At 39.9% G+C, this 14121-nt stretch overlaps 1 protein-coding gene across 3 annotated transcripts in view; it reads left to right on the top strand.

The window, feature by feature from the left end:
- The first annotated feature begins 1273 nt into the window (after positions 1-1273).
- The window catches only part of U2SURP (U2 snRNP associated SURP domain containing), a 40343-nt gene continuing 27495 nt past the window's right edge, over positions 1274-14121 (top strand). Inside the window, exons 1-6 of one of the 3 annotated variants that reach the window (XM_077348757.1) lie at positions 1274-1429; positions 6962-7009; positions 8716-8814; positions 9616-9730; positions 10275-10411; positions 12529-12596. In XM_077348757.1, the coding sequence (XP_077204872.1) occupies positions 1385-1429; positions 6962-7009; positions 8716-8814; positions 9616-9730; positions 10275-10411; positions 12529-12596 (512 nt within the window). In that variant the 5' untranslated portion in view covers positions 1274-1384. The remainder of the gene's footprint in view (positions 1430-6961; positions 7010-8715; positions 8815-9615; positions 9731-10274; positions 10412-12528; positions 12597-14121) is intronic. The other 2 variants (XM_077348759.1, XM_077348758.1) reach the window with 2 other exon arrangements.

Here is a 14121-nt window from a genome sequence, read left to right as displayed (position 1 = left end):
CCCCAAGGAAGCCCGCCTGGCCTCGACCAGGGCCAGGGCCTTCTTAGTCCTGGCCTCAACCTGGTGGAATGAGCTCCCGGAAGAGCTGAGGGCCCTGTGGGAATTACCAGCATTCTGCAGGGCCTGTAAGACAGAGCTCTTCCGCCAGGCATATAGTTGAGGCCGGGCGGTAAGAAGATCAGCCCCTCTTCACAAACTGGCGGTCGAGAGTGTCACCCCCCCCCCTCCTGAAGTTGAGGATGCGGAGAGTAAATGAGTAAGATTAAGCCATCATTGTTGGCACTACTGTAAATTTATTGGAACTTATTGTTATTTTATGGTTTTTAGGGGATGGGTTATGTAAGCCGCCTCGAGCCTTCGAGGGGAGGTGGGGTATAAATACAACAACAACAATAAGATGTCATTTTTTCCCTTTAGATTAGAAGTTATTTTTTCTACTCCACTTTTCACTGCCAGGAGTCTCAAAGCAGCTTACAATCACCTTCTGTTCCTCTCTCCACAACAGATACCCTGTGAGGTAGATGAGGCTGAGAGAGCTCTGACAGAACAGCTCTGTAAAAACAGCTCTAACTGAACTGTGATTTGCCCAAGGTCACTCAGCTGGCTGCATGTGGAGGAGCGGGTAATCAAACCTGGCTTTTCAGATTAGAAGCCACTGTTATTAACCCCTACACCAAGCTGATGTTACATAATAGAAAAGGAAATGCATGCACTGTGTCTATGGCTAGGAAGTGCTTAACATTTTTTTAAAAATATGCATTTTAGGCAGGGATGAAGAAATGGCAACTTTTCAGATACTGCATGGCGATTCAGATTATGACGAACCTTCTGTGTGTGCTTTGTGAGTTTTATGAAGATTGTTATAAATAACTATCAATGCAGGAAAGGTTTCGAGGATTATAGTAGGATAGCCTCTTTGTGGGTTAGGGCCTATTTCCTCAGGTGCATGAATTCAATGTATATATACAGACAGGTATACCTACACACAAACCACCTCTGATCCACCATGTGAGCGACAGGGTTAAAAGGCCATAAAGTGCGAAAGACGAACAGTTCGATCCCCACAGAAGCTTTCCGAGCCCTAGAGCTTCCTTCCTTTGATCTTCTACGTGCATCCTCGGCTGACGCAGCCAGCCCCTCCGACCCAGCAGCCCTTCTGACAGCCGCCGAAGGAGAGAGGCGCTTCCGCCGCGTCCATCAAACTCTGCAGCCAACCTAGTGCGGGAGGCGGGGCTAAGCTTCTCGAACCAACCGTTTCTATCTTCCGGGAGGAAATCGACTTGTTGCGCCTTGCCCCTCCTTCCGCCCTCGATTCGTCTCTTCAATCGGGGGACTCGGCGCTCGATTCTCTGGCGCCGAAAGTTGAGCGGGGGAGAGAGTCAAGATGGCGGACAAGACGCCTGGCGGTTCGCAGAAGGCCAGTGGGAAGGTGAGCTGGCCTCGGGGGCCGCCTCAGCCGCGTCGCTTCTCCGGGGAAACTGGGAGGCGGGAAAAACAGCTGCGGGCCCTGAGCTGGCGCGGGAGCTGGGGTGGAGGCACGCGCGGCGTCGTGGGGCGGCGATGCGCAGGCGAGCGAGAATGCTAGCTTGCAGGCTGCTTCGCGGCCTAGCCCCTCTCCGCTTTCGCCCTGTCCCCAGGTGGGCATGGAGTGAAGCGGATCCCTGGGGAAGGTGGGAGGGCTCTGCTTGAATTTAGGAGATCGAAGCTTCCAAACTGCGATCCCGCTTTTCTGCTGAAGCGTCGGGATGTTTGTTTTCCCCTTCCCCCCGCGCGGTCAGTCTTCCCTTAACAAGCGTCTGAGGATGGGGCTGCTTGGGGGGAAGGATGAAGGAGCGTAGGTAGCAAGATGCTTTCTTCTGTTACGTCCGCGACATCGTTCTCCCTTTTGCCGCTCCTTGTCTCAGCCTTTTTATTCATTATTGTAATAGTTAGCACCTCTCGACTTCTCTTTGGCCTGTTTGTCGGCGCTGTTCCGTTTGTGCTTCCTGGTGTAACGGATGCAAGCTTATTATTTTCTGCAAGCCAAAAGAGCGTGTGACGTTTTCCATAATATAATATAATAGTAATACATATATTAAAAAGGCCTCTTCTTGTGTGTCCGTTCTGTGGGAGGTTATGATGGCCCCTGGCCTTGCATTGCCACAAAGTTTTCGTGTATGTGTATTCATAATGTATTATTAATGGGAAATATTTTCCTATTAAGTAAGTATCCTATTAAGTATTATAAATAAGACTACTTATGATAAAATAGTTCCAGAGCTGGAAGGCTGAAAGTAGTCTTAAAACTGCTTAATTGTGTACTTATTTGTGTGTACAGAGATATAAGGGTTAGATGGCATGTGCACTCAGTGCTTGTGCTGTGATCTTGATTATGAAAACATAAGACCACAATGTATGTTTTTATAGAGTCCATGGGGGTATTTTTTGAATAGGCTATGCAGTGTTACCAATTGATTTGGGAGAAGTTTTGGATCCTTAGCTCTGTGCTCTGGTCTTTGTCTGTTTCCTTTCCTATCTAAACATGTTTAATGCCTAGGTATTTGTAGTCAGCATATGCATGTATTTTGACTAGAATTTTCAAATGACCTAGATTATTGTACTTCTGACTCACATATTCAATCTTGGAGGTCAGTGACCTTTTGAAGCATGTAAAAGCCAGCATGGTGTATCTATTAAAATGTAAGACCCAAAGAACACTTACCTAGAAGGATTTTCGTAGATCTACTTAGGATAGTGCTGCTAGGTTTGAATCCAACTCTACTATGAAAGCTTGCTGGATGACCATTGGTCAGTCATTCTGTAAGCCTGATCTACTGCACAAAGTTGTTCGGATAAAATGAAGGGGGTGGGAATGAAAACAGTTTTGGTATCCATTGGGTAGAAAATAGGGCTTAAATATATTAAAATGACTCTAAGCACAAGTTGATTGACAAGGTACTATCTTATCATGTGACCATAAGAACTTAAGACTGTTATATTTTCATCTTAAAAGCTTATTGTAAAAAAAACTCACTTTGCATGTTAAGGTTGGCATGAAAATTCAAGACATGTAACACTGAACTTCTTTAACAGCATTAAATACATACATAATTTATAGTTTAGTACATCAGAGGGCCCCTCTGTAGTCCCCAGAGGCACCATGGCACATGCCAGGACGTTACTGATTCCTGCCAGCCTATTCAGCAAGTGAGCAGGGCCATTGTAAGGCAGGACTTGTTATTTGCTGCCTTCATTCAAGTGAATTGATGGCTGCAGTGCAGCCCCTGACGGATCAGGAGGACCGGTAAGCACCTGTGCTTTCCTTAATCAGTGGTGTGTTCCATTCCCCTACTCTTGGCTTTCCTCCTCTTTCAGGTTTTCTGTTTTTCCGTTGTGTGGTAATTATCGAATTAATTCATGCACATTCAGTTTAATGAGGGAAACTTCTTAACAGGAGTGTACCAATTTCCAACAGTCCTGGTTAAAAGCACTTGCTTCAGCAATGCCTCCAGGCTCAAAACTTTGACATATTTCTGAAATGTAGAAGTATAAATGGCTCCGTTTTCTATAAAAATTGCAAATGTACTCAGTACTAAAGAGAACAAGAGCAGTAAACCGCACACCATGCTACCTTAGCACACATGTCTTCGTTTTTGTGAACTGAAGATAAAAATTGAAAATAGATAGCAAACATCTTATAATAAAGACAGTTAATGTGTTTGGATAGAAATAAGTCTTTAGAGTTTCCATAGGGCATATTTGAATATTTAATTAAATTTTGTAACATTAATACATTAGGATAGATTCAGGTGCATAGCCATGTTAGTCTGAAGCAGCAGAACAAAGTTTGAGTCCAGTGGCACCTTTAAGATGAACAAAGTTTTATTCCAGGTATATAGATATATGATGAAGCGTGTATGCACACGAAAACGTGTACCTTGAATAAATCTTTCTTGGTCTTTTATGTGCCACTGGACTCAAACGTTATTCTATTAAAGCATTAAGTTAATAGCATATTATATACATTATATTATGGAACGAACTGCAGCCACCTCTAAACAATATGCTTGTATGTATGTTGTATTGTCAATAAGAGCAGTCAGGTAACGGCTTGAATGAGTGTTGACAGTGGTGTAGCAGAGTGCTTTTCTTGTTATCCAAGGCGACATCTCTGTCCAGGCAACTGAGGTACAGGCAGCCTTTCTGGGGCCAGAAATGTAACCCTGGATCCCTTGGTGGTCTCCCATCCCAGTGCTGACAGGGCCAACCCTGCTTATATCCTGAAGAAGGTGGGCTGGATGGGATCATATTCCTTCTGAGCCTCTGTCCTTCCCATACTTCACCCAAGATCTCCAGACATTTTTTAACCCAGAGTTGGCAGCCCTTCTCTAAAAGTCTGCGTCTTTGGAAGGCTGGAAAAACCTTCTCCTGCTTGTTCCTGGCCATGGGGTTTTCCATTGCTTGCTTTTCTCTCTCCTTTCTTTCGGCCCTGTCTTTCTCTCCAATGAGAACCCAAAGTGGCCTTTACAAATGACTTTTGTGAAGAACTTATGTATTTTTCCCCAGACTAAAATATGGCTGCTGCGCAACAACCCAAAAAGAAGTGTAGGCATTATAGCATGTTTTGAATTTTGCAATAAACAATACCAAGAAAGAGGTGTGTGTTCACATGGGGGAGGGGGCACTAGGGATGTGGCCTGGGAGCCAAGGGAGTGGCAGTCCAAAAGAGTTTGGGAACCGCTGATCTAGTGTCATAGCATTAATATTGATTTGAATCTGCCCTGAGTAAATTTTTGTTGGCCTTAACGGTGCCATTGAACTCAAATTTATTCTGCCTTGAGAAAGTTATGGTTAGTTTGGTAGGCTGGTTTTAAGTGTTTGTTCTATGGGAGAGTACATTGTTCAGGTAAGTTGCATAAACCTAGTTTTCTGTTGCATTTATTTTGGGTTGCTGAAATACTGGAGAAAATAAAGGGGAATTAGTAAATATGTTGAATTTTGGTTTCACTTGAAAGCATGGCCCAGTGATGACAAATAATTGTATTTGGCAGTTGTCATAAGGACAAATGTAAGGTAAAGGTATCCCCTGTGTAAGCACCAAGTCATGTCTGACCCTTGGGGTGATGCTCTCTAGCGTTTTCTTGGGAGACTCAATACATAGTAGTTTGCCATTTCCTTCCCCAGTTATTACCGTTTTATCCCCCAGCAAGCTGGGTACTCATTTTACTGACCTTGGAAGGATGGAAGGCTGAGTCAACCTTGAGCCAGCTGCTGGGATCAAACTCCCAGCCTCATGGTCAGAACTTCAGACAGCATGCCGCTGCCTTACCACCCTGTGCCACAAGAGGCTCTAAGGACAAATGTAGGCATGCTTATTTTCATAAGAGTCTGATGAATCAGATGTCTTTTGTAACATATATTAATTGCAACCAATAATACAAAATATTTATTTAGAAAATGTTTATGTTACCCTCGTTAATGTGCCTGGCAAATTATAAAAACAAGATAATGACACTTGTCACACACAGACCAATAAAACTGTTTAAAATAAGAGTAGTTAGATTTATAGGTTGCGTCTTTATATTTATGGGAATCCTTCTGCCTTTTGTACCTTCTCTCTTCACCACTGGAGAAAGTTCAGCAAGGACGGAAATGAATGAAGACATGAAAATGTAACAAGTTGTACAGGGAGCTTGCTTTGCATTGGTGGGCTTGTTATCGATGGAAATTGGAGCCATGGAAATTATGAAGCATATAACTTCCAGACTAAGTTGACAGTTTCCACCAATTTCCTCCTTATTGCTATAGATCCAACACATATCATTCCTTGGGGTCTGCTAACCCCTAAGGAGCAACATTTTGTGTAGATCAGTGGATGGCAGTGTAGAGGGTAGAGATGCAGGCATCTTCTAAACTGCCAAATTATGTCTGGCTCCAGCCCTATGACATCCCCTCACCAAAGTCTGCCTTCCCTCTTTGGTACTAATTGGAGACGGAATTATTTATTTTTTTAAAGGAAACTTCCATGTTGCTCTGCGGGCCTGCAACAATAATAAAACATTTTTCTTGATTTCTTTTTGGGATTCATAAACATGTCTTGTGTGTTCACAATACAAAATAAGAATACAGAACATGGACACCATGATAATGGGGAGAGGTGTCATTCATGACATGCCCCTCCCCTTCCCCATTCATGCTCTACTACCAGAAAACAAAAACATGAATGGGTTGCTGACTGCTGCCAATATATTATTGTGCACTTTGAAAAGATTATGACAGTACATTTTATTTCCATTGATACATGGGCATGTCGGTTTGTGTTCCCATTACAACTTGGACTGCACCATTAAAAAAAAAAAAGTTTCGCAATCCGGAAAAGAAGAGGGGAGGGCGGGCAAAATGCTAGTGAGGCTGTTGCACGTTTCTTCTTTCAGACAGGCTTTCCCCAGTTTTCGCCTTGTTGTAAGAGGAAGCAGATTCCACTACTTTCCCTCATCGTGAAGGCAAAGAGGACAAACTTGCGCTAACTCCTGCACAGCCGCGGGTTGCTGCCAACATCATGAGGACAGGGGCAGGGGTAAATTCCTTGTATGTAAATGGCCTGGAATAAGGCTTAGTCATTATCCTACACCCTTTAGCAGCAGGCTTAGGCCCCCTACACTGTCATCTTAAACAGAATTATACCCTTCTGACTCTGTTAACTTTTGCAAATCTGCAGTTGTTTCTAGATCCTTCAGTTGTATAAGGAAGATTGAGGATGTTCAAATTAAACAATCTAAATAACTGAAGCAATGACTTGTTAGAGCTAATTCTGTGCCACAATTGGTTTTGGTCTTCTAAGGTGCTACTTTTCTACTGCTACAGACAGACTGACATGTCTACCCATGTAGATCAAGCTAGATAACTGCATATAAAGTGGCTTGTGTTCTGAAAACCATATGTCTCCTGTTATATATGATTTTTGTATTTTTTTCTACTTTAGACCAGGATGCCAGAAACAACACGTGCCCCTGGGTCTCCAGAGAATCATGTAAGTCTTAAGATGCATGTGGAAATAAGTTTTGGTTTTGTGGTTGGATCCCATTGATGGGTGTATGTGGACTAGGAAACGCGTTAAGAGATCTATATTGATTTTTAAAATTTGCTTGCTCTTTTTTGCATGTGCATATTGGCTAGACCCTATGGAGTCCACCCAAAGAAGTAGAAACCCTGATCGTTATGTTTGACATATTGTCTGATTTCTGCTTCTTTATAGCCTTATGTCCATGGCATAAATTGTGAATGGTTAAACAAGCCTATGTTAACTTGCTCAGCTGATTATTTCTTTTTCTTTATTTGAAATATAAATAACTACTCATTCTGTAAAATAGGCTTTCAGGATTAAGTTTTTATTCTGAGCAAGTGGCTGTTTAGTAACCCTTGTTCAAGGAATGGAGCTGGAAAATTTCCACTTGAATAGTTGTTTTAGCTTAATTAAATATGAAGTTGTACTGTTTCATCTATTTACTTAATTGCCTTGGTTTTCTACAAGCAAAACTACAGTATTTGCTGGCATATAAGACTACTTTCCCCCCCTGAAAAACATGCCTCCAAGTGCGGGGGTCGTCCTATACACCGGGTGCACTTCAGTTGGGATAGACATAGCTGCCCATAGTGGCCCCTAGTACTGTAATGTAATGTAAAAAACTATATTTTGAGTGGAAATGTTGGGGGGTCATCTTATACGCCCAGTCGTCTTATACGCCGGCAAATACGGTATATTTATATAATATATGCATAATAAAAGGGATAGGAAGTTGAAAACTACTATGCCCCATGCTACTTGGTCAGCCCATCTTAATTTTTGCAGAGCAGTGGGGAAAAGGACATGTTGAAATTAAATAGGAAAACATTCTGTAGTAAACAAAAGGAAGCGTGTTATTTGTACAGAAATAGTTGCTTCCAGTCATAGTAGCATTACCAGTTTATTAGGGTATTGAGTTAAGCTTTAATACTAAAGTAGTTCCACAGTATAGTGCCATATATATTATAGCATTTTATTTATGAACAAAATTGGATACTTGTAATCAGTAGCATCTGTGAAACTATTTTGTGTATTTGTATGGTATGCAGGGTTTTATTATTGTCTACTTCTTACATAGATTCTAAGACAATTGCATAGTTTTACATAGAATCATATTGCCCTAAATCAGTCATTCCAAGGAAGAGAACTATTTCCCACCATTTTTAATACCTCTTCTGGGCTTTCACATTTCTACCAGCAAGGCAATTTTGAGTTGGAATTTATTTAGGCCGTTTATACATGGCAGACAGTTACTTCCTTTTATTTTTATTTTATATGTATTTTAGTTCTTAAACTTCTAATAATGTATCAGCGAATAGCCAATACAACATTGAGTTAATAAAGAATACAGATATATAAACTAGTATGGCAGTGATTGGCATGTTTATATAATACTGTTATTTTTGTACTCAATTTATACTTTTTATATGCCTCAGTTTATATTCCCTTACCAGTTCTCTTGGGGAAAACTGTCCTATGTGACTTGGCTTGATCAGAACACTAAGATATAAATTCCTTTTAATGTATATATAGCTATCATTTCAAGTTGCTTATGTATTGGAAATAAAACTAAGTTCTACACATAATACCTCCCATATATACATGACAAATGTTTCAGATAGAACTGTGTTTTTGTGAACCTGTTCTTTTGGTACTTTCCCCCTCTCTTTTAGCCGCTTCTAGAAAGCAAACTTAAAGCTTTCAGTATTGGCAAAATGAGTGCTGCCAAGAGAACCTTAAGCAAGAAGGAGCAGGAAGAACTGAAAAAGAAGGTAACACTATAGCAAACTAATTTATTTAAGTGGCTGGAGGTGTTCTGCTTACCGGGCTTCTTTGCCAAAACATTGCCATTAAATTGGAGGTTCTGACTTGAATAATAGCCCTTCCTTATGCAGTCTCTATAGTATATCGTTTGCTACTGTATGCCCACCTTTAGATAGAAGTCTGTTGAGATATTTGAGTGCTTAGGCAGAATTGTTCTTCTCTATGTCCGCTGGATGTTAATGTCCTATCAGTTCCAACAGGGAAGATGTGTGTCTGTTTATTGATGGCAATAATTAACCATGGCTCTTTCCTAATTATTTTATTAGGCTAGAAGAGCAAGCCATAAATTTTTCAGAAGAGTAGAGTCTGTATACAATAGGGTTATAATTTGATTCTGAACACATAATATAGTATGCATGCCTCCTTCTAGTACCCTGAAAATGCATGGTGTGTGATGTGCTAGGTGCACAATATAATTTGTCTCTTCCTAAAAAAAAAAACAAATGTTAAATACAAACTAGAGGTTGCAGCGGTACACCATTTCAACCCTGTTAAACACAAACTGGAAGCCACCGTTGTGCACCCTTTCAAACCCGGGCAATGTCCTATATTTCTGATTGTGCTATTCTAGTCTGCATTTCACATTTCTCCTTTACCCTTTGAGTCTGGAACTTTTAGTACAAAAAGGGAAATCACATGCTTTTAGTTGAGTATAGTCTAGGCTAGCACAAATATTAGAAAATGAAGCCATGTGTGGACCTGTAGTTCATTAATACTAATAACTAACTTAATATTTGATGTATATACAGGAAGATGAAAAGGCAGCTGCAGAAATTTATGAAGAATTTCTTGCTGCCTTTGAAGGAAGTGATGGGAATAAAGTAAAGACATTTGTCAGAGGTGGTATTGTTAATGCATCTAAAGGTAAGGCTGATTATTATGCAGTTGATTAAAGGGTTTTTTATTTTAAAGTTTTAAAAAAGGAAATCCTACTTTGGCTCCATTTAAAAATTGTACTTTTATACAGATGCAGTAATAGCCTTTGTTAAAATGGAAGAAATCATATTTTCTGTTTCAAGAATAGTCTTAATGTTGTGCTTTACTTTAGAATGGTACATTACCTGACATCTGACCTGTGCGTTCATATTAAAGAATGTTTGACAAACATTCTGTATCTGTAGTAGCCACATCAAGGTAATTGCCAGTATCCAAAAGAATCACATAAATAATTATGTGTGCCAAAAAAGGTTTTGGGTTTGTGATGCTTGAACAGTAGACCCTTCTGCATGTTTTCCAACTGAAACATTTTCAGTTTCTTTCAAACTGAAAAGACATTGAAGACAATTCCTTTCATTGCATTAGGTTATCCCTATTTAAGGGATATATTGGCTTGCTTGAAGTAGTTCTTTTGGATCCTGGCAAGTTTGTTCATTTAGACATTTTCAGTAACTACTGGCCTGTGTTTCAGAAGAACATGAAACTGATGAAAAACGAGGAAAAATCTACAAGCCTTCATCACGATTTGCAGATCAAAAACCCCAGCAAAGTCAGTCATCCTCTAATGAGAGACCTCCCTCCCTTCTAGTGATAGAAACCAAAAAGCCAGTAAGTTTAAATGTTGTGAATAAATTTGCTGAGAACGTTTGACTGGTGATTGTAAATGCTTTGAAACACCCGAGCAATCATGGATAAGTATTCTTTACTTTTGTTATGAAATATTGTCGTAGTTACAGGGACACTTAAAATGACAGCTTTTTGCTATCCGGCAACACACCGAAGTCTTGTTCCTGTATGTATTTGTTGTCAATTCAAAAGTCTTTTCCTCCTTCTTACCTCACAGCTAATGCTAAGTTTACTTGATTCTGGTGGACAGAATACTATGTTAAATAGCTATAATTGAATTACATTGTATTAAAGGTAAAGGTATCCCCTGTGCAAGCACCGAGTCATGTCTGACCCTTGGGGTGACGCCCTCTAGCGTTTTCATGGCAGACTCAATACGGGGTGGTTTGCCAGTGCCTTCCCCAGTCATTACCATTTACCCCCCAGCAGGCTGGGTACTCATTTTACCGACCTCGGAAGGATGGAAGGCTGAGTCAACCTTGAGCCGGCTGCTGGGATTGAACTCCCAGCCTTATGGGCAAAGCTTTCAGACGGCTGCCTTACCACTCTGCGCCACAAGAGGCTCTTTTACATTGTATTACATTGTGTTAAATTGGTGTAATTGAATGTTTAACTCATGGACTTGGAAAACTGAACACTTTGCTCTGATCAAACATAGTACCTGTTACGAAGAGTAACAGGTGTTGAGTAACAGTTGCTCTTTCTCTACCTTTGTATTGTGTGTCTTCTTCAAGAATGTAACACTTGAAGTAGAAGTGCCTGCATATACCAGTACACCAAATTACAGTATTTGCTGGCGTATAAGACTACTTTCCCCCCCTGAAAAACATGCCTCCAAGTGGGGGGGGTCGTCCTATACACTGGGTGCACTTCAGTTGGGATAGACATAGCTGCCCATAGTGGCCCATATTACTGTAATGTAACAAACTATATTTTGAGTGGAAATGTTGGGGGGTTGTCTTATACGGCCAGTCATCTTATACGCCGCCAAATACAGTATATTAATTTTGGAATCTTGTCCCTGGATTGAAAATATTCTGGAATGAAAATCTTGAGTGGTAATTGAATAAAATGAAGTCAGTGAAAGTAGTTTTTACTGGTCTAGGATCCGGGGGCCCAGTTCAAAACCCCACTATTAAGCTAAACCTGGGACAATTGCACACATGCTTAGGTTATTCTATCAGAGTTGTTGTGAGGATAAAATGGGGGAAGAGAGAACAATGTACCACTGGTTTGAGCTTCTTGGAGCAGGGCAAGATTTTCAGGTTCTTGATTAGCCTTCTCCCTGAATTGTTAATTTTATGAGTGCAAGGCATTTTTAAAAAATGAGTGGAGAAATGATAAATCATTCCTCACCCTGTAGCCTGAAGTGGCATAGTCATATGATGTTTGTGAAAACTGGACTTTAGGATTGGCCAAAATTTGATCTAAGCTTGCTCCATTAGAAATAATGGAATTTCAAAAAGATGTGTAAATAGAATTATAAGCTTGCTGGTAAATCTTTGTAAAGCATCTGTCTGTAACATGAATCTTATGAAATTTTAAAAAGTTAATCTTGGTCAGCATCATGTGATGTGTATTTTGTATTTGTTTTTGTAAACCTAACTGTATGGCATCAAGTTCTTTGGGCTCTCCCTGACCCGTATTGAGAACTGAAAAAGGTTCACATTCCTGACATCATATTATTTTTTCTTTAAGTAGACAGAATAAAGAATTTAGATGTCAGTCCTGCAGAGGGTTACAGATTTCCAATTTCCCAGTATCAGCCTCATAGTTTTTTAGCATTACTTATGTCCTTAGTTGAAAGACAAAGACCATCTCTTCCATTTCTGTGATTGTATCAGTATAGTTTTGGAGGACTCAGTTGTGTATTTGTACTGCTGCTAGTGTGTTTAAATCTGGTTATAGAAAGAACTGCTCTTCTGTTCAGTGGCGTAAAGGATCAGGTCTTTTAGTTGCATTTCTCAATGAATAATTTATTATCATGATAATAGCATTCAGGGGAAAATATATAACATAATGATGAATCAAAATGCAGCTGGTACTGCCTGTTATAAAAAATTGCATATTCTGAAGTTTTTTGCAATTTGTATATTTAGCCTTTGAAGAAGGGGGAAAAAGAAAAGAAAAAGAGTAATTTGGAGCTATTTAAAGAAGAATTAAAACAGTAAGTATTTGACTCCTTGTAGGATTTACGAGGTAACTGCTGGGGATTCAAATTGCTAACCGTCTTAAACTTACCTTAAGTGTAATTAAAGAAGCCAGCCTAAGTTGGTCTTCTTGGAAATAGGTCTTATTTAATCATTGTGGGTTGCTCCAAGGGAAATGTTCTTAGGACAGCATTCTAAATTAATGATGAAAGAAAACCTCCCATTGAATCCCAATGGTAAATTGTTTGGGTCTTTGATTTAGTTAAAATACAATTTTAATGTAGCCTCTTCTAACATCATCAGAGATATCAGTGACCAATAAATACTTTAAGCCTACAGTTCCTTTTCTAAAGAATTTATGTGCACTATTTTAACATTTGCAGAAAATATAAGATAAATCCAACACATATTAATTACAGTGGATAATAAGTAAAAATAAATAACACGTGGTCTGGATCCAAAGGTCATCATAGGAAGTTAGCACACTTTTGCTAATCCTTCCCACTGTAGACCCCTATATGCTGTACTTGAAGGTCTCTTGTTCCCCAAAAGCAACATTCCTTGGCTAGGTGTCTGTAGGTTTGTGGTGGATTGGCTAAAGCAAAGTTGGCTGAAGTTAAATCCAGCCAAGATGGAGGTCCTCTGTCTGAATCAACATGCCCCACATGGAACAGTACAGCTCCTAACTCTTAAGAAACTGAAAAATGCGATTAGAGATCTTGGTCATATTCTATAGCAAATATGTAGCAGATAATAGAACTGGCTTATCATGAAGTAACCTTTTCCTTGTTTTAATAACAAGACTCCTAGTACCACCCTGTTTGGCCCACTATCACCAAACCCCTCTCAAGCTTCTCAGGGGCCTATTAACCTGCAGGAGGGGTGGGGGAGAGAATAAGTCTCGTTACTTTATGGGCATAGAAGTGATCCAGGAAAAATATACCTACCTTGAAGCCAGAACTAGCAGTCTTTTGATCCTCTGTGTTAAACAATGTAGGTAAGATTTGTTGATGTGCAGCACTGAATTACATGATGCTACATGCTACTATAGATGATTTCCCCCCTAAAATTATGGAACTGAGATCTTTGAGAATCCTGATCAAGCTTTTACAATTTCCTTGTTTCATCAGGTACACATGTGCACACTAACTTTTGTGCACACTAGACTAGCAGCTTTGATTTTGTGGTATCACCCTTTTGTCATTTCATTTCCTTGAGTCCCAGTGAGAAGAGCTCAGTATAAGTGAATTTAAAAAAAAGTTGACTAAAGGGTTACAATCCTAAATATGCTTATCAGAAGGTACATCCAATTGAACCCATTTATTCATGAGTAAACATGTTCAAGACTATGTAATCAGGCAAAATAATAGGAATATAAAAATTATATGCTGGTATTATACTTTCAATGGTCAGAATGTTAGTTGTCATTTTGTGTTTTATTTAAAGAAATGGATGGATAACGATATATTTTCCTACATTAGGTTTAACCTGATAACCTGGTGGCTTGCACTAAATGTAGATTTTAAAACATCTTTAATAGTA

Source organism: Paroedura picta, chromosome 8, assembly GCF_049243985.1.
Source record: "Paroedura picta isolate Pp20150507F chromosome 8, Ppicta_v3.0, whole genome shotgun sequence".
NCBI classification, from domain to species: Eukaryota; Metazoa; Chordata; class Lepidosauria; order Squamata; family Gekkonidae; genus Paroedura; species Paroedura picta.
The sequence above is the reverse complement of the archived record's forward strand: the minus strand, read 5'-3'. Positions and strand labels throughout refer to the sequence as shown.